The sequence below is a fragment of the Barbus barbus genome, assembly GCF_936440315.1.
Source record: "Barbus barbus genome assembly, chromosome: 25".
NCBI classification, from domain to species: domain Eukaryota; kingdom Metazoa; phylum Chordata; class Actinopteri; order Cypriniformes; family Cyprinidae; genus Barbus; species Barbus barbus.
The window spans coordinates 15890661-15912165 of NC_136753.1; the positions used below are offsets into that span (position 1 = coordinate 15890661).

Genomic DNA, 21505 nt, shown 5'->3' on the forward strand with positions numbered 1-21505 from the left:
GTTTGAAATGGCGGAAGCGGCGACCCGCATGTAGGGCAGTCACGTTAATAGCAGAGGGCGCTGTTTACCATCTGTTTTTTCATGTTTATTTTATTTTATTCTATTTTATTATTTAGTTCCATCACATATAAGTACATGACAAAAAGTACAAGCCAGATATAAGGCAATGCCGTACTGTTTAAAGCATGTAAGACAGAATTACAACAACAAAACGTAAAATGAAGATAAACATAAATATGGAAAATAAATATATACATAAAAATATTAATACCAGGACCAAAAAAGTGCTATATAATATTACGGCAGTTACATACATTTGAAAAGGTTTAGCATTTTTATTGTTTTTAAAAGATCTCAGAATTGTTGTTATTTGTTACTGAGTTGTTATAAAAAAATATTTCAAATTAAAACAAATGTTTTAAATGCTGGGGAAAAAAAGGTTTGTTTGAAATTTAGAATATACTTATAAGATATACTTTATGTTTTAATCCTAAATTATGAAATAAACGACTGAAATAAAAGAAGAACATGACATAAAGTGTTTTTTTAATGATGGTTAAGCACTGGTTTAAAATAAATCAGAGCTGTCCGCATGTTTAACAAATTTTAATTAATTGTTTTAATTTTCTAATTATATGTTGCCAGTAACCTTAAAATAGGTAATCAGTCTGTTATTTATTTATTTATTGCAAGAAAAGCCTTTCTAGGGACTCTAGATGCAAACTAGCTTATGCTATACTCTCTATGTACATAGCATATTTTTCACCTTCTTCTGGCTAGAATCATGATTTATGTACAGTCCCTATCTAAATAAACCCATTTCTAAATAATGGTGTAATTTACTCCATAACAAATAATAAAATGTACATTTAAAAAAAACACATTCCTCATTTATCATCAATTTTTTATTTTATTTAATAACATCAATATTTATTTATTTATTTATTTATTTATCTATCACCCTCCAAAGTAATGGGCAAAAACTGTAATTTATTTGTAGTGACCTGACCTATAGGCTACTTGATTAATTAAATGAGAAATGTATTTATTTTCAGAAACATTTGTTGTTTTCTTTATCTCAAGTGTATTTGAGCAGCTTTAGTTTTTCTAGGTTCACAATTAATGTAGATAAACTTAAAGCGTTGAAGCTAAATTCTATTTACAGGTAAATACTGTTTGTACTACATGTAAACAGCAACATACAGCGTCTAGTTTACATTAAAGTTATAGATGCTACGCAGGTAAAATGTAAATAAAAGTAACATGTTATTTGTACTCTGTGTAAATAGTCTTAGCAGTAGTGGACGGTTAGCAAAAACACGTTTGGGTGTTTGCATTTGATGTAAATAGACACTACCAAAATTTGAATCTTTTTCATCTGTGTAATACCCTTACAGGTGGTTGCACTGATCGAAGCTGTAATTTCCCTTGACATTGATTGTGAGAGTGTTTTATTCCTCATGCTGGAACACAGTCTGACAGAGATAACTGAAAAGCCAGCGCCTCTGTAGCGGGTTGCCAGGCAACCAAAATTACTCATCACCTACTCCTCTGTGAAGGCTTGTTAGCAGCATCAGTTTGTCCACAGACCTTATCACTGATACATTCCTTCCACTGTTTAGTCCCCTGCACACTTCTGACCTGCTGAACTGATAAAGTCATGACTGAAATACACACACACACGTACATTTCACATGAATCGTGTAACAGTAAATAAAAATAAAATGATGAACATAACATTACCTATCTATTTAGCTTGCTAGAATGCCCACGAAACAACTTGGGAACACATTAACTACCTAGAACACCTCATAGCTCAAAATATATTTTTGTAGTACATTTTGTGCTCTGCGTATGAAGTATTACCTTGGCACTGGAAAATGAGACAAGACTAATCCATCACCTTCAGCCTCCTGTGCACCTTTAGTAAATATGCATGTTCTACCTTTTTTATTATGCTTTATTTGAAAATAGGGTAAAATTCTGATGTTATGGACCTTGAAAGGTCCTCCAGTAATATACAGGGTATGAAATATAAAACATTTGCTGTGGATTTATAAACAGTCAAACCTGGAGTGCAGACACAGAGCAGAGAGAAGTCAGAAGAAAAAGAACAGAAGTACATTATAAATGACTGACTGCTAAGTATCATCTCAAACATAAAAGATAGAAGGTACAGGAAGAGAGCAGAAATGACCTGGAAGTCACGGAGATGACATCAAGATGTACAATATAAACATAGAATGTCACACGCTCCCCTACTCAAATGGATTCAGGGATTTAGTATGTTTATGTATTTACTTATATGTCTGAGATTTATGACCAGCCTTTCCTCATTTACAGACATATATTTACAACAAAATGTGACTTATACTGTGGAACAAAAACACCCAAGGCCAATTCACAGCAGTTAGGTGTAATGGAAAATACTCCATGTTCTCTTAAAAACAGAGGCTGCTTTGTCAACCTGGCTCCAAATTAACAATAATTGGCAATAATTAAGATGGGAAAATGTTTGTCTGTCTTTCGCACATCCAGTTATGGGTGTCTGTGGAAAGAGATTCTGACAAAATACAAACAAACAAACAAAAAAAGGTTTATTTATTTATTTGTTTATTATAATTAAATAATTATATTGATTATGATGATGATAATAATAGCAGTAATAATGTGATAATTATTTTCTTAAAAAAGCTATGACCATGTATGACCACAACAAATTGTTTTTTATCATGATCTCATGTTATTAATATTTTGTAATGTAATACTTGTATGCGTACTGTAGGAAACACTCATGTTCTTTTACAGTTGCTGGACAGCTAGAGCAAAAGTCATCATACCCTATTTATGCACTCTGGGTAATAGCAATGTAGCAATGTTAAAGGTCAAGTGTATCACTTTTATGATAAAATATTCTCTCCTATCCTAGCTTTAAGAAAACTGTTTAAAAAGACTCATTGTTTTTGCAATACCTTTTTACAATGTTAGTGGCATAGAAATTATACACTTTACCTTTAAATTAGCCAAAGCCTCAACATTTTTTGTTTGTTTGTGAAGTGAAGTGGCTTGCAATAAATACAGAGTATGTGACTAACACTTCCTTTCACTGGAATGAACTGGTTTGCTGGGATCAGGCTCAGTCCTTTATATTTCCTCAGCTTCAACACAGCTTCAGCTTACCAAATACAGGCATAAGATACCAGAAAAGAGCTGCACTGAACACAACTTAAATACTTAGTACTGAGAGGGATGAATGAAAGGATTTAGACATGGGACGAGGTAGAAATAACGAAACATGCCTGAAATCCTGGATAAAGGACAATAGAAACAGAGAAAGGGAAAACCAAATCTGTGCCACAGATGAAAATGTTATTGCTTAGAAGTTGCTCTTTCATAGCTTAGGAGACTGAATGGAGTTCAGTTTCATTTAAAGGGATAGTTCACACAAAAATCACAATTCATCCTCATGTCATTCCAAACTTGTATGATTTTCTTTCTTCTCAAAAGTGTGTTTTTCTACACAGTGAAAGTGAATGGGATTGAATGTTATTTCGAAATATCTTCTTTTGTTCTCAGCAGAAAAAAAAACGACATGAGGGTGAGTAAATATTTTCTTTTTTTGGTGAACTACCCACTAACTATCAACTTATAAAAAAGACACAACAGAAACTAGGAGACACATGTGAGATTACCCAGAAGCAAAAGTCTCAGTTATTTCTCAACAGATCTCATTTAGTCACATTTCTTTCCTATGGGATCGAGGCTGAGTATGTCTGGCTGAACAGACATAGTTTTCCATCAAGGGTCACCTGGGAGAGAGAGAGAGAGCATCTGCTTAGATTTCTCTCTCTGTAATCAGAGAACCTATTTATAAGACATACGTGTACTCTCTGGGCAGACAAGGAGAAAGTGGAATACGACATGGACTATTATGTCACTCAGGGACAGAGATACATGTACTGTATGTAGCAGTTTAAGTTTGCTTGTATATATGTGTGTCTGTGTTTGCTCTTGCATTCAGAACATCATAGACATTCAAAGGCAGTCTGCAGACAGTGTGTGTGGGTGCAAGAACGTACTGATAAACCCTGTTCATAAGGGTGCATCTTAGTACAAAAATGGTACATATTAATACCTTTTGAAAGGGTTACACTTAATCTTACAGTATGTGTACTTACAGTGTACTTACCCAAGAAAGTGCTGTAGTATAAGGTAGTATAAGAGGACTATACAATAATATTTTTTTGGTAATCAACCTGTAAATTGAGTTTAACTTTTTCTAAATCCAGAATATTCCTTTAATTCGCGGTACAATAGATGATAATTTGGTTTCTGTTTTCCTGTGGGTAAGTAAAAGGATATGAGGTTTCCCTAAGGTTACACAGGAAGACACACTGTTTAAACTGTTTCAGAGGAAGTACAGTCTTGAATCAGCACATCCAACCCTGATGTTCACCAGAAGTTCATAATGTGTATCTAAAGGGTAGGCTTTTTGAAGTATTCAGTTTTCCAGATATGTCAGATGAACTTGGAGTTCTTGAACAGGATGAAAGCTTCCTCAAATATTTTAATGCTGACAAAGCAGAAAGCTGCTCCATACTTCACAACATCATCTGTCTCTCTCAGACTAGCCTATATTTAAAGGGTTACATAAGAGGGCAAAAGGTCATGGTTTTGAGTATTAAAGAGAATGGAATGTCCAATGAAGCGCCCTGTTCAAACTGTGTCCAGGAGAGGACGATGTATGCTACAAGGTGACATTCTGCACTGCTGGAAAAATCCCAGAGGCACCAGGAGTTTACGAGCCTCTAAGTAACCTTGAAAGACCAGTAAGACCTCCTGAAAGCATGTTTATGATATTCAACCTATACAAGTGACTAATCACAAGCTAATCATTAACGCAAAACTAGTTTTTGTTCTTTGCATTAAAAATCTGCTCATGTGTAACCTAAAACTTCTGTAATAATACTGAAGATGTATATAATAGAACTAACACAGATACATGGACTCTATTAATGGGATCTTTTGTTGGTGGTTTGGTCAGGAATAATTTATGTTACTTTGGGATACAGGGAGAGTTGGTAAGAGAACAGGGATGAGTTTAGTTTGAGACCATGCTGGGAAAATGGAGATGCTGTCTTTCCATGGGCTCATAGCCAAATCATAGGATTAGTAACACCCTGAAATTCCCCCGCACCTCCCTACTCCATTACGCAAGCCAGTCATGGACTCCCATGCCTTGAGAGTGGAGATTTAATAAAGTGTTGCAGGATCAAAATACTACCACTGTTTCCACTGACTTCACTGTCTCTCACACCTAATAAACAGGTGTTGTCAAACTGGAGTCCCCAAACAGAACTAAAAAATAATAAAATAAGATAAAATACTAAATAAATTGCATTTTATTCTTATTCAAGAGTTTGAGGTCAGTACTTTTTTTTCTCTTTTTTCTTTTTTTTTAAGAATCTGATACTTTTATTTAGCAAGGATGCATTGGCTCAAAAGTGAAATGGCATTTATGTTACAAAAGATTTCTTCGGATAAATGCTGTTCTTTTGAACTTTGTATTCTTTGAAAAAAGTGTTTAGTCCAATAGGTAGCTGAATTTGTCCGCACACTGCAAAAAAAAAAAAAAACTGACCAAAAAAGGTCTAGCAAAAATCCAATTATTTATTTTTCATATGCAAAAATTAAAAAGTGACAAGAGAGCTCATGGTGAAAATCTGACTGACCTCAAAAGTAGTGTATGTCTTTAAAATTTATATTATTGGGTAAAAAAATAAATGGCGTTAACTCAGTATATAGTAATATTTGCCAGAAAATATTTGAATAATTTAGTACAATGACAACATAAAAGACATTTATTTCATTTTATGTTGTCCTTATAATATAATGCTTCCTAGTACCGGTATATGTACAAGCATACAATTACTAGAATATCACATCCACCCTAATAAATAAATAAATACATACATAAAGTGCTATTATAATTAAACAACATAAATAAATCAGGGGGTATCACCGTCTTCTCCAGTTATTTTGTTCAGTGGCAACACATACTTAAACTGGGGTAATAAAGATCAATTTGGGGCCGGTCACAGCATCTCAATTGCTATCAAAGGCTGTAAAACTGTGATTCATGCACTTCAATCTATCAACCATGCAGTCACTACTACACAATGCGGCCCCTAATAATAAGCCCTTTGTCAGCTGACTCTCAAATCACACTGAGAGCAAACAGGCGGTACTGGTTCATCTTATAACTCGGGGCCTCTCTGTTTCCCAGAATGCACCAGCAGGCTGCTTCCCGAAGGACGACAATAGATGTGACCTAATGCTGATTGTGTTTGGATAGATGTGATGCGAATAAAACATTCACAGACCACTCATTTGGAAACAAGCTATTGATATGCAAACCAAATCAGCATACTTTATGTGTTCTGTTCCCTTTAAAACATCATAAATAGGCTGCAATAAAATTCAGATGAGAGCACAATTCTTGGAGACTCCTAGTGTATCCCTACTAGGAATGATGAAAAAAATGTGGACAGATTTCGTAGAAATGGTTCATTCACCTGTAGCTCTGCCTACTCTTGTGAACACGCACCTTGAAGTACAGAACATTTATTAAAGTCATTGAACTTCGTCAAGGTCTTAGCTCACTGATGTGATCAAAAATACAACATTTCGAGTGATTGAAAGAAAAACTGAGCACTGTAAGGAGGAAAATGACAAGAGCAAAGATCAGAAACACAGATTCTTCTGTAAATGTAAAATTTGACCTTGAAATGTAAAGGTCACTGTGTGGTGTGTTCTTGTGTACTCAGCATGTATCTTTGCGTTGTTGTACAGGTATGAGCATAAGGCAATGAAAACTTGATGACAGCTTGGAAATTAGACACTATCAGGCAGGATTCTGGCTTTCACCTTTCCTGTACTACTGACTTGTCTTGTGACTGGACACAAAGAACAATGGAGTAAGGAGGTGAGCAAAGGAAGGGGGGAGGACAGAAAGGAGGAAAGAGGAGGGAATGAGCAGGTCGTGGAGTATGTAAGGTCAGCAGAGTCATGTTTCTTGGTTGAGCTGAAATCTGCTCTATAACCATTAACGCTAGTGACTCAGGCGTCCAGTTTGCTTCCACTGTTAATCACAGAGGTTACCAAAGAAGTCAAAAAGGTCAATTCCCAGGGCCCATCCAATCTCAATAATGCTATTTTTTTCTTTTTTTCTCGGATTGAAACATTAGCGTTTTCCATGCAGAGGTTGTTGTCAAATCTTTGGAGAAGAAACCACTTAAACTTCAACAGTCTGTGTGTTTATCCAAGTGTTCACACACTGAAGTGGTTAGGGGTGTAGTATTTTTAAGGTAACCTAGATCCTCAGAGTTGTAAGAGGATATATATTCCTGCAGAAAGAAAGAGATGGTGGTATTTTCACTGACTTATACCACAGTATGAGTTTGGAAAGGTTCTGTTTTGCCTTTAATCTTTAAATCTACTTTTTGTTCTGGTGAACAACAGAGGAAAGGAGGAAGGATCCACCTGTGCTCTGGTAGCGGATGAGGTTAAAGCATGCATTGTTACTTTAAAGGGATAGTTCACATTCTGTCATAGTTTTTTTCTTACATGAAACACATTAAAAGTTATACTTTTTATAGCTCTGTAAAAGGTATTCTATTAAATTTACGGTAAAAAAAAATTGCAGGTGTGGTTGCCAGAAATTCACCGTAAAATATTTCAAGCCTTACGGAATGGCATATTGGTACCTATAAATTTTACAGCTTATAAACTTATATTTATTAAGTGATAGTAATATCTACTTCAAGTACCAATGCCATTAACATCTATTGATTGCCACAAAACAGAAAGCCACTTTATGAATCATTGAATCATTGTGCGTTCATCATAATTGTCCAAAAAACATAAATCAATAATCATTTATAGATGTGCACAAGGGCATGCAAACAAAGATATTACAATATTTGATGTATCACACAGGAACTTCTGGGAATGTCTTTTTAGCATTTTTCACTGTAAATTGTATTGTCATTCGTAGTTGTTACTTGAAAAAAAAAACATGAATTTGACAGTATTTTAAATAAAATTGCATGTGATGTTAAACGATTTACAATTATTTACTATATAGTTTCGGCTTTACTTTCTGTGCAGTTCACAGGATTATACTGTAACATTTTTACAGTCTTGAAGAACACGTGTTTATTTGCATCCATAGTTATTTTAATGTTTGTTTCAGCACAAATATTTAACAAAACATTAAAATTGCTCCAATCAACAATGAGCTCACCTATATCGTTTCAGGGTTTTTTTTTGCTATGATTTTTTTTTTTTGGTGATATCCTGAAGTTTATGGCATAATAAAAAGAGGGACAAAAATTCCTTTCTTTGTTTTTTTTTTTTTTTTTAATTGCTTTCAGAACCTGTAAATAAATTTACAGTACACAAAAGCAAATACACCAAATGTTAGCCTAACTTCTTCTGAAACATGCTATTGGCTAAATCTGTTTATCTTAAGTAAACCCTCTCAGTCGTCATTTTTTAAAGAGCTTTCATCGGATTTAGCATGTCTATTTTCTCCTGCTCTTAAATGTGGCGCCTCATCGTATTTATCCCATAATTACAGCTGAGCGCAGGTTCCAAAAACCCATCAACAAAGTTTTATTCTCGTTCCTGCAAACAACCATAATTACAGTATTGCCATTTAAGCAGAATTTGGATATTGATAATGCATGAATCTAAGCCTGCATAATTAAAACTCACAAGAAAACAGCAGAGCAGCTGAATGAATGTGTGGCTTGACCCGCTGAACCCTCTGCAGTGGTCAGTTGCAGTAGAAGTGCGCAGTAAGTGAAAGGACAGTGTTGGCTGTCCCTAAAGAGAACACTTGATTTGGGTACAGCCATGTCATTTTGTGATGTTTGGCTCCTTGCCTCAAGCCGGCAGCTGCCATAAATAAATAGTGTTGAGAGCCACTGGCTTACAACCAACCACGTCTGTCTACACTGGAGGGGAGCAGAAAGAGTAGCTACTATAGACAGAATCTGGCACTGCACTGGAGGCATTGACCCTCTCCTTAACCCCATTCATTTAAGCGTATAACCAAAATGGCTGAGAAATGCTCAGTAAGAGAAAAAAAAAAAAAACATGTAAATAAGGAAATCCAAAAATGGTATTCATCTATTCTTTTAGATGAATATCTGCCCTGGGCCCTCATTTATAAAATGTTGCACAGAAAAGATGTGAAATGTATGAATCGCAAATGATCTTGAACTTGTGCGCAAATGAATGGTTTCAGCTCTCTGCCTTGCAAACGACTTCTAATTAATGTCATTAACATGTAAAAGATTGCAGTCATCATCTAAATTATTTAATTTAAAACAGCGAGCTGCAAGAACAGCTTACATTTCCAAAAACCTACACCTGCAAAAAATGCGTATAAATAGTATACGCCAAATAAAAACGAAAACTCGCGTACGGTGGTATTGATACGCAAAAATGGACTTTGGCGTGCATATGATACGCAGTATTCGCGTGCATATGATACGAAATTTGTTTGTATGAATATGATACGCATCTAACCAAAACCACTAATCCATCGCGTAGCATATACACTACAAAATCCATTTTTGCGTATCAATTCCACGAATTTTTGTTTTTATTTGGCGTACTATTTATATGCACTTCCATGAGATCAGGTTGCAACATGTTGGTAAATATGCAGCAATAAACTATAAATTCACACAAGTTTGGACTAAATACGATTTTTTTATATATATTTTGGAAGTCTGTTATGCTCACCAAGGCAATCTCAAAAATACAGATTTTATCTGTTTTTGAAATAGTTTTATCATTAAAATAATTGTTTTCTGTTTGAATACCCTCATAGCCCCAAAGCTTTATATGATGTATATTTGTAAACACCCAAAAATACATCTGTGCACATTTACACATATACACAGGGATCAGATGTACTACATCCCCCAGTAATTAAAGCAAAGCGGAAAACAGATGGAGAAAGGATGAAGTGGTAAACTGCCCTTGTGTGTGTTGCACAATGCAAAAAAAACAAGCAGACTGTGGGAGAAACCATATTAGTTCTGCCCAATTTTCCAAAGAGTTCAGTATGTTTTGTTACTCCATCTGACTATCTGAGACTTAGATAAAAAAAAAATAAAATACACCAAAAGGAATATTTTGCACTTTTTCAACAACCATTCAAGAATGCATTGGAGATCTAGTCAAATTTGTATTAAAAAATATGTACAAAAATGTTTTTGTTCCTTTTTTGTCATTTATATTTTGAAAATGATTACAAAATATTTGTAAACATGGAAATAACAAAAATGACTGCAAAATATGAGAACATAGCAATCCATGCAGGATTATACAGAGCAAATCAAATATTTCTAAGATGTGAAGCTAATAAAAAAAATGCAGTATGGCGTATGTTTTCAGTGAGTGCTATTATAAGTGCTTATGTGGTGACGTGCATGTGCTATTTTAGCATAGATGTGTTGATAAGGACATTAAGTGATGAATGCAGTCTAGAAGTTTTCAAACCGACAATCAAAGTCTGTCATTCGACACAAGATATACTTCCACTGCCGATCCCTGCAAAGCATTAAAAAACAAACAGTTATCTCCCACCAAAGGAAAACTATTTTTATCCATTAACAGCGACTTAAATGATGACATTAAAGTGTCCATTTGTAATAAAATAGATGTTATTTTGACATAAATGCATTAGAGGCAAAACCTTTAAATGCAAAGTAAAAGGAAGTGTTTATACAGACCTCAGTACACCACTGAAAGTAGTTTGAGCCCCCCTTATGAAGTAGCCGTAACTGGGGATTACCATCTCCCCCTCTTCTTTGAGGTACTCTGGAACATCATTCGTCTTCCTGTGCATAAATCAAGAAAATGCAATCAAAGGAAAGGTTATAAATTATGTGACAAAACATCCTATTTTAGAGTTTTAATCTAATTATCAGAGGACACATAATCTCATATCTGTGAATAATTCGGGATGTATAGAGGTTGTTTAGTAACTGTATCAATATATTAGATCACCATTTGTTATTACAAGACTTACCAGCAGGAATATGGACACCTGCGGGCATATCGACAGCAGTAGAATTGCCATTCTCGATCCAGAACTGCTTCAAAATACTTGCTTTGCACACCAGCAACCAGCCCATTGTTAGTGCAAACTGAGGACCTGTAGACAGTACAAATATGGCTTTTATATTGAGTGAAGAGGCTAAACAATAAGCATTTGTTATTCGTTAAATGAATATGAATCCTTCAAAACAAAGCATTGGAATATTGTATTCCTAGGTCTCACATGTGGCATGTGGTCGTGTGAGGTGTGCCTGCCTTTAGCTATTGACCTTTTATTGTGTGCATCTTCCTGTTTATACTGAAGCGCTGAGAAACGTGTGAGCTAGAGGAACGTGTGCCTGATAAACATGTTGGAACACAGCATTAGTTCTATCCTTTTTGTCTGGAGCCATTAGCTCCATTTTGCCACTACAGAGCTTTAAATGAAGAGTTTGAAAAGAATCTTTTGGATTTTTCACAAGTTGATTGTAGGTTGTGCAGATATTCAGAAAAACAGTACAATTGTGAGTGAGATATGAACAGCATAGTGCTATTGTGAGTGCTACTGAACAGCAGTTAAATAAAAAAGAAATTCATATTGAGTAGATTTTAGACCTAATATTGCCAGTTATTTTGTCTGTTTTTGCTTTACAAATGAATATAGTTCCAAGAAAAGCCATAGTAGTTCACAAGCAACATGTAGTAGGGTTTTTTCTTTTTTTGAACTATTGTTTTTGAATGAATCGGTTGAGTGAATGATTCAATGACTCATATAGACAATTGGTTGGTTTGATTCCAGAAAGAATTAGTATTGTTAAACAAAAAAGATTATGAAGTGAATGATTCAGTGACTCACTCATAAAGAAAGTTCAGTTGTTTCATTCTTGAATAAATCAGCTTTGTTCAATGAATTGGTAGAGTGAATGTTTCATTGACTTTTTCATCAAGACAATTCGCTTGTTTCATTACTGAATGAATTGGTGAATTGTTGAATTAATTGGTTGAGTGAATGTTTCAATTACTCATTCACATAGACAAATCACTTGTTTTGTAAATGAATCAGCAATATTGTACGAATCGGTTGAGTAACATCGTTCAGTGACTCACTCATGGTGAAACCATGTAACCTGAAGGAATGCATGGAGTGATACAGTGAACATCCCGTTGGGATGCTGTATCAAGATTCTTGGTATGCCACCCATCCAATCAGATGTGAAGACTTGAACTAACTGTTATATGCATCACCCACAATAGTTTTAGAATATTTAACCCATGTAATTAAACTTCTGCAGGTATGATAAACTTTGACCATAAAATATTCATGTTTGTTACAGCAGGAAGTGTGCAAAAGACGTTTTTACATGTCATTGCAATAATTCTAAATTGCTTTAACCAGTCAGTAATTATAAGACAGAGAAGTTGTTTTGATGTAAGTTTTTTTAAGACAGCAAATGTCACCTCTGAAGTGGCTGTGAGACCGGGAGTAGTTTTTATGGTTTTCTGTAAATACAGGTTTATTTAGGCTTTCTGATTGTTTATGGCCCATACAGTCTGTTGTCATCACAACAGGCACACAATCATACGTTCTGCACTGCTCCCCAGCTCCCCAGCCACCAGCAGTGCCAGACTTTTGTCATAGCAACACTAATGCTATGGGCAACTATTCCACCAATAGGAAGTAGGCCAGGGCCTTCTCCCAGTGGAATGTCATCTATGCCGTATTGCAAATCAGAGAGGCCATTGTTATAATGTGAAGAGGGAAAGAAGATCATCTTAAAAGACAGCCATTGATTTAGTTGGGGCGTATATTCAAATTAAATAATCATTTAAACAACTGATTCTTCAACAAGTTGAGTGTCTAAATGCAAAGAGCACGTACTTCCGATATGGCAGATAAATTCTAAATATATTTGGAAATCAGCACAGTGTAAGGAAACATATTTTTCAAATTTAAAATATATTTTTATTTAAACCTTCAAATGTCAATCTATCTATCTATCTATCTATCTATCTATCTATCTATCTATCTATCTATCTATCTATCTATCTATCTATATACATACATACTGTACATACATACAGATAGATAGATATATAGATAAATACATAGACAGACAGACAGACAGACAGATAGACAGATAGACAGATAGATAGATAGATAGATAGATAGATAGATAGATAGATAGATAGATAGATAGATAGATAGATAGATAGATAGATAGATAGATAGATAGATAGATAGATAGATAGATAGATAGACGGATAGATGGATAGATAGATTTACAGTGGAAAATCTATTTAAAAATGGGGTAACACTTTTATTCATAGGGACCAATACTCACTATATACTAGATGCTTATTAGCATGCATGTATGGCTGTTTATTAGCACTTATAAAGAACATATTATTGCCTTATTCTGGATGACAATATTTTAGACCCTTTACTGATACCCATGACTAACCTTAACAGCTACCTTACTAAATATTAGTAAGTGTGTGTGTGTGTGTGTGTTGGGGGGGGGGGGGGGGGGGGGGGGTCTGGGATACATGTTACCTTTATTACGAATGCATTTTTGGCCATTTTTTCATATTTTAAATCAGTCCATAATCTAAAGATCATACGACTACGTAAAATTATTTCTTAATTGTAAATTCCCCGCATGCAGTAAATCTGACAGACAGTATTCCCTAGCAGTGTGCAGCAGACAGGGCTTGAGGTCACTGGCACTGGCTCTAAGGAAATCTCACAAAGTGGGCAGTAGATCAGGGAAAACTATACTGAGTCCAATTAACCCACTGGAAAAACTCCCCCAATGCTGTTGGAGTGGGTGGAGAAAACTTGATGGAACACTGAATGGCCCTTGGCACTGTTGCTTATGCCCTCAGAGACTGATCGCAGCAACCAGACTTTTCCTGTTCTAACAAGCTGGAGAACTGGTAAAATAAGGTCACTTTTGTCATGAGAATCACACGAACTGTAAGTCATCTTAAGGGTCTTGCATAAAGATGTGTCTTTCTAGCCATGATAGGAAGAGCTTGAGCCAAACAAAAAAAATCTCAGAAAGTTACTACGACATTTGTGGTTTTACAACAAACATCACATCATTAGAAAAGGAGGAAGGAAAGAAGGCAATCATCTCACATTAAGACATTACAGTTATTGTAGAGGGAAAAATAATGAGAGAGCTATGAATCATTTTTCATGTCAGACCATTCTGGGCAAACATTCCCGTTCCTGTGGACAACCAGAGTCTAGAAGCAGGAAAGACTATTTCATTGTCAAACACAAAAGTTAGGTCTTTTCTGAATCGTTCCTTTCATAATACTTACTGTTCCAAAGCAGCTTTACAAAAAAAATAGTGCCTTAGTATCCCTGAGTGATCATGTCAAAGGTGACCGTAACAAAGAAAGCAGCCAGTATAATGTTTAAACCAGTGCACAATATGCTTTTGCTTATTGTAGTTTACCTTCAGTTTGAACTTTATGTTTTTACATCAAGGCAGCAGCAATTGATTATCAAAATATCAATTCATATAGTGTCCTGGCACTGCAGCACTGTGAGTATAGAATGAGCTTGTTATTCCAGGAAAATTTAATCCTGAATGTGTTCAAAACAACAAAGCTCATTCTGTTCAGTGCAGTTCAAGCAAGTCTCATAAGCCTTGAACTGGTCAGATTTCAGTCTGAGAAGTTAGTCCTCGGGACTCTATGTAAACCTGACAAAAGTGAGAGAATAGTGCATGCAGTCGTTTCATTCATTTAGTTGTAATCAACAGTCAAAGCTGAATGAGAGCTGTGATGTAACTGTTATGTTTTCAGTGTCCTCAATATTATTTTAGTATAAATGCGACTATGAAGCTTTAATATGCAGTCCTGTTTATACAACAGAATACCGCAATTTCTGTTTACCATCACAATCAATATTAATAATGGCTGCATTCTGTGCACTAAATAATTTAGTCTCATTTGTGTTGATTTAGTATTACGCATTTAAATGACACATCGACATTCTATTTCACGTCAGATTCCTATAGAATGCTTTTGTGTGTGTCTGTTTGGTAGTGCATATCCTTCATATACAATAAGAGCATTACAGAGGCTATACGCCACACAAATCATACAAAGTTTTAAAAGTACTAATTCAAAAAATAAATAATAAAATAAAATAAAACGATAAGAAATATGATTTTAACGGTTTATTTATATTTTAATTTATTTAAATGTTTTTTTTTTATTTACTTTGTTTGCATTTGGTTGACATTTTAAGGCATGTTGTTGTTGTTGTTTATATCAGTAAACCAAATTGACCCTTGCACTTTTTGGAAGTTCTTCAAAAATTCCTTCTTTAAGTTTGTTTCCACAGTTTTTTTTTAGTTTTTTTTCCCCCATCACTGGATGCAGTTAAAAAATGATGGCAGCATGATTTAGCTTTGGAAATTTGGAATAGTGGAGATCAGAGACATCGCAACAAATTCTTAATCAGCAATTGAGAACCAGTTCAAAATATTGATAAAAATGATAATAAGTAGGTCATTTGTCTCCACTCCTTCTGAAGTGCAGGACAGGTATCTGTGTTTACATGTTCCAGACACGTACAGAAGTTTTGGACAGAAATAATTTTATAGACATAATGATCATCCTAGAGCACTCACAATATTATAATGTATACTAGCCTTTAATGCAACTAGAGAGACACTTTTAAAACTTTGAATAGCAGATAAAAGAAGCATTAATATTGCTTTGGTTAAAAGTTATTTTGTTAGTATCTCCCGCTGGAAAGACTGGCTGGCGGCCATCAGAGGCTGGGCCATTCCTGGTTTTGAACACCATTATTAAACTGAGGTGACTCATTGTTGTAGACTAAGAGAACAGATTTTTGCACACTTGTTAAGTGATCTGTTTATGTATTTTTTTAAATGCATTTTAAAATCGCTGTGTTTTTTTGGGGGGGGGGGGGGGGTCATTACAGGCTGGTTTATATGTCTGTGACAAGTATCAGTGATAAGCAGCAATGTTAAATGTTATTAATGACCCATTTTGTTGTGGTTGTGTGAAGGTTTTTTCTTATGGTTTTGTTATGCTGAATGCATAAATATTATAATAACTATAGATAATCTCATAAATGTGTTGGATATTTAAACTGTAACTGAGTGTGTATCCAGGACCACATTACAGTTAATTAGAGGAGAAGAAGAAATAATATCATATCAGACCTAAATGGGTCCAAGATATTCTGCTGTATTTGGAATGAACACTGCAAACCTTGCAGTGCTTCAACAAGAAACCTTTTAACAATCCCAAAGTACAGTCAATACAACATATAACGCAACTTTAATTTGAAATGTCATAGTACTGTTCTTAATAGAATGTCACAGAACTAAAGTGATTCACAAATGTGCAATCAAACCTGTCTGAGGTACATTTTTGGCAGCTTGTTAAAGTTTCATTTTAGCAGTAAACAAGGCTCTTAAACTTAAACATTGCCATTATATCTATTCTGTGGCTTGCGGCTTAGAACAGCTGAGACCTGAGGCAAGGATCAAATGACACTTCTGCCCAAACATCTGCTTGTGTTTCTCCAGTCCTATTTAAGAAACCTTCATTGTTTTCCTCTTGACAAACAAATTATCATGATGATGTCAAAGCAAGAACTCAACTCTGAAAGCAAGGATTAGCTAGTGCTTTCAGTAAACATTCACATCTGAGTCTAATCATACATGCAGGGGAGCTATCCATGTTAGTTAGTTTAAACCAAGCATACAAACACCTAACCTTTTTTAGGAATGGTCAGTAGAAAATGTTTAAAAAAATGCAACACAAGAGATGTCTGTGTTACATGTGTCTTTCATTCATATATGTGTATTCACTGGTGAACTAAAACTGTGTGTAAAGTTATAAAATAAAAATTAATTAATTAAAAAAATTGCAAAAATATTCAGCTTGTTTCCATCTTTATTCTCCATGTACTGTATGTATATGTATTAAACATACTTAAAAAAAAAAAATGTAATTTTATGTTTTTTGCTGCTCCACTGAATATTATCATATAAAAACATATTTTCTGCAACATTATTCCTTTCATTCATTCATGTATACACTTGATACTGCAAAGCCCTAAAATAGTAATTATAAAAACATGCATTCTTGCCATGTTTGGCAAACAAAAGAAAAATATTCTGTTTATTCCATGTATTTTTATGGAACACTTTTTATAAAATTGTATTGACTGGAACACCAGGGTGTCATTTCATGGTCCTTTCTACTTCGGTGAATGTTGTCATATAAAACACACTCACAAATGTGTTTTGCATTATAGCGAGACATGTGAAAAAGGCATATATGAACCTGCACACTGTTACCCGCATGCATACAGACATACCATTCCATCCCGGCTCTGCTGATATCGTCCCACCAGCATTCGTTGGGCTCTCCCCAGTCATAGGGGGTCCTCTGGCACTCAAAGTTCCACAGGCGGTCCGAGCCTTCCTTCTCACTGAAGTAACTCCTGATTGCCACTAAGACTTCACCATGGGGACACTGAAAGTTGAAGCCCTGGCGCCAGGTATTCACCCACTCCTCACCGGGATCATGCATGTAGCCGTACTGAGCGCTGACTGTGGAGAAAACCATCAGCAGACACAGAGCCTGCAGAACATGTGCTGAGCTCATCCTGAAGTCAAACTCTGTGGAACTTCTCAATGCTTCCTCCGTCTTAAAGGCTCCCTGGGATGTGCTGTCCAGATGTTCTGTGTACGGATCCAGGGGTGATAATTTTCACCATAACCAGATGGTTACGGTCAGGGATTGAACTTTTTTGTATTGTTAAGAAGGATGTTTCCAGCCTCCTCCCAGACTGTGCCGTAGAGTTGGATTTTTTTTTAAAGAGAAATCTCACTTTAAGGCCAAACATTTATGTAAACAGAATGGGTTTATTTTCAATCTATCATTCATTGTGTTAAACAATGTGATGGAATGAGGAGCTTTCACAGGAAATAACTTTTGGCGTGAGTAAATTAGTTATTTTTAATGAAATACACTCTACAAATGGTGCTAAATAACACTAAATGTGGTTTGAAACATTGGCTTGTAATCATAGGGCAACCACTTTATATAGCACCTATAGAATAACCCCATTCCTCTTCTTATTTTAGATATGTTACTCCACTATCATATGTTTGCCATGAATGGGAATTTACTACAATGGAAAAAAGCTGTTTTGAATAACTTTTATGCTTTTCAGAAGTCAAAAAGTCTTGTGTGGGATCCCTGGATTATTTCCTTAAAGGGGGGCCTTGGGGGCAAAAAGGTTGAGAACCACATTATCTTCAGGAAATACACTGTAATGTCGTTTTAATCCTTTCCCCAACTATAAGAGCACCACAAAGTTTTTTTTTTATGTGTGTACATTGTAAAATGTGAATATGGCTAGGTGATACCTCAAATATTTCTAGGTGACCTGACTCGAATTACTTTCATTGGTAGGTTACAGCCAAATTTATTCAGATTAATATGTGGTTATGTTAAAGGAGTTCACCCAAAAAATAAAATTTGCAAAAAAAATTCAGGCCGTCCAAGATGTAGATGCGTTTAATTCCTTATCAGAACAGATTTTGAGAAATTTAGAAATAAAAATTTAGTAATAAAATAATTTGTTCTCAGTAACTTTTGTGAGAGCTCTTTAGTTTACATTTAGCTATAATATAAACATTCACACCACACCGTCTAGACTTGCTAGTATATATGTGACCCTGGACCACAAAACCAGTCTTAAGTCGCTGGGGTATATTTGTAGCAATAGCCAAAAATACATTGTATGGGTCCAAATTATCCATTTTTCTTTTATGCCAAAAATCATTAGGACATTAAGTAAAGATCATGTTCCATGAAGATATTTTGTAAATTTCCTACTGTAAATATATCAAAACATAATTTTTGATTAGTAAAAGTTAAAGGTTCTCTAATGCTCTATTGTCTTTTGCACTTAAAGTGGTTCCCATATGATTACGAGCCAGTGAACCACTTTTAGTGCTATTTAGCATTATTTTTTAGAGTATATTTCTAACTTTAAATGTATGGCTGGGTGATAATATAGTTTAGATTTTGCAGCAATATGAACAATCGAGCAATTCAGTTGTGGGGTAAAATGGAGAACCCACAGGAACCATGGGAAAAACATGCAAACTCCACCCAGAAAGGTCTCATAGCCTCAGTGCTACCCACTAAGCCACTGCACCATCCACAAGGATATATCTCTGACCTCTTATGGAGCTATTTCTACCTCATTTAACCATTAAAATGGCCCAGTTAATTTATATGTTACAACATGAAACATTTTTACACACACATAAAAGTTAACCTATTTTTTCCCCAAAAAGTGTTTAATATAATTTACTACATGATATGAATCAAGTCAAAAAATATTATTTTGCATCTCTTAATTAACATAAATACATTAATTTACACCAGCCAAACTAAATACAAGGATTAGATCAGGCCTTAAATGCAACAATTACAATTTTTGGGTTACCTAGAAAAACAATGTTAATATTAAATAGCAATAACCCTTCAGAAAGAGGAGTACTTGTAGTGATCTCTGGTTCACAAGTTACTCAAGGTCACTAATGTCAGAGAACTTTGTGTTATGCATGTGTCTGTACTGATTACAGTTTTTTCTTCAGCTTAATCAGCTGCTGGATCAGCACTTGTTTTATATAGTAGTTTCAGTCCATTTCATCCTCCCCTTTACTTTAAAATACAAATGTATTACTATGTGATATTTAGTAACAATAAAAACAGATCATTTATTATGTCAGGCCACATCAGATGCCGTAAGCCTTTGATCCCCTACAACTTTATCTCAGAGATAAGTCTTAGAGTCTTGTAAAACACAAACATTTATCTCTGGAGCTCAGATAACAATCAGTGTTTAGGGCTTCTGCAGGGTTCTTCAAGTTATCATAGCGTTCTGTTTAAACATTAACTTGTCTTATCAATGATCGGATGCAAAGCAAACTTTGTACTAGCATAGGGACTAACAGAGCAAAAAAGCCATAATATGGCAAGTTGAGTCATTAAACATTTGAAGACCTAAGCCAAAGTCAAAGTCGATATATTTACATTGTACAGGAGGAAACTGAATGGAGCTTTTTCATATAAACCACTGTGCAAACATGTAAGACCTCACCTAAAGCAGACTTGTAACATAAAACAGTCCAGGAGAATGGCACATGTTATTACAACAAATATTGACAGCATAAATATACTGTTGCAATATTGCTTTTTAGAACACAATATATAGATCTTGGAAATGAGATGTGGTGCAGAGAACCAACTTTTATATGATATATTATATAGTTTACATTTTGTAATTGTATAAACAACTACATTGCCAAGATGCACTAATTGGTATAAAGTATATCACTTTATATAGAGAGCTGTGCAATAATATAGTTTACATTTTGCAACAATATAAAAAAATCTATCTGGTTATTGCAACAAATATTGACAGTATACATAGATGTATGTATAGTGGAAATGGAACATGGTGCACAGAACCAAAATAATATTGTATTATATTAAAATATTTTATGAAATACGTTTATTTATTTTTTTAATAATAAGGATTTATGCTAATAGTCCCCAAATCCCATTTCTGATTTTTTTATTATTATTATTATTATTTCAGATTTTTAAATTGCCTTAAATATCCACTTTTTGGCTGTTTTCCTATTTACATGCCCTCTACAGTCCTTATACATTATATGTACATATCTTTGCATTGCTTTGACTGTTCTCTGTAGATCCCACCTTCTCGTACCCCATGACTGGTTGAATATGAATGCCTGCATGCTATTGGTCAAACTTCCTTCAGCAAGTATGAAAACAATAGAAAAACAAAGCCAAAACCTGGACATTTTATGCAATTTAGAAATCCCAGCCAAGAAAAGTGGACATGGTCACTCAAGTGTTGAGGAAATCTTGTCATCAGACATCAGCGCACTTTGAGTATACCCTTTCTGAGATGCTGAAGGACTGTGTGATCCACATCTTTGTGTGCTTTCAGTATGCAGAAGCATTTGGGACCTTATAATTTGGACTTCTACATCATCCATGCACTGATGTTTCCTCCCATTGCATGCAACAGTCACTTTAAAAATAATACAATTGGCACCATAACTCACAATGAATTACAAGGCTGAACAACATAACCCCAATATCATCTGATATGGCCAAACACAGATATTGGCTATATATAAGGCTATATAAGCTAGTATAAGGTATAATTTGAGTAAAGTGAATGAAGTGGTAAAGGACTTCTTGTCTGTAGGGGAATGGTAAAGCACATGCTTCATGTAAGGGCATGAGTTCAAGCCTCGCAACTTCAAGA

At 34.9% G+C, this 21505-nt stretch overlaps 1 protein-coding gene across 1 annotated transcript; it reads right to left on the minus strand.

Moving 5' to 3' along the window:
* Positions 1-8423: 8423 nt before the first annotated feature.
* LOC306844872 (dermatopontin-like) lies at positions 8424-17967 on the minus strand. Its single transcript, XM_079377292.1, has 4 exons — positions 17498-17967; positions 11111-11236; positions 10812-10919; positions 8424-10629 (listed from the first exon to the last, which is right to left on the minus strand). The coding sequence occupies exons 1-4, from the start codon at positions 17785-17787 to the stop codon at positions 10563-10565; spliced, it is 591 nt and encodes a 196-aa protein (XP_079233418.1). The 5' UTR covers positions 17788-17967; the 3' UTR covers positions 8424-10562.
* Positions 17968-21505: the final 3538 nt, after the last annotated feature.

Excerpts from the sequence above, each read along its gene's own strand:
- LOC306844872 (XM_079377292.1), bottom strand. The coding sequence starts at position 17,787 with ATGAGCTCAGCACATGTTCTGCAGGCTCTGTGTCTGCTGATGGTTTTC. Across the intron at positions 11,237-17,497 it reads AGCAGAGCCGGGATGGAATG|GTCCTCAGTTTGCACTAACA; the intron begins GTATGTCTGTAT and ends TACTGTCTACAG. Across the intron at positions 10,920-11,110 it reads AGGTGTCCATATTCCTGCTG|GAAGACGAATGATGTTCCAG; the intron begins GTAAGTCTTGTA and ends ATTTATGCACAG.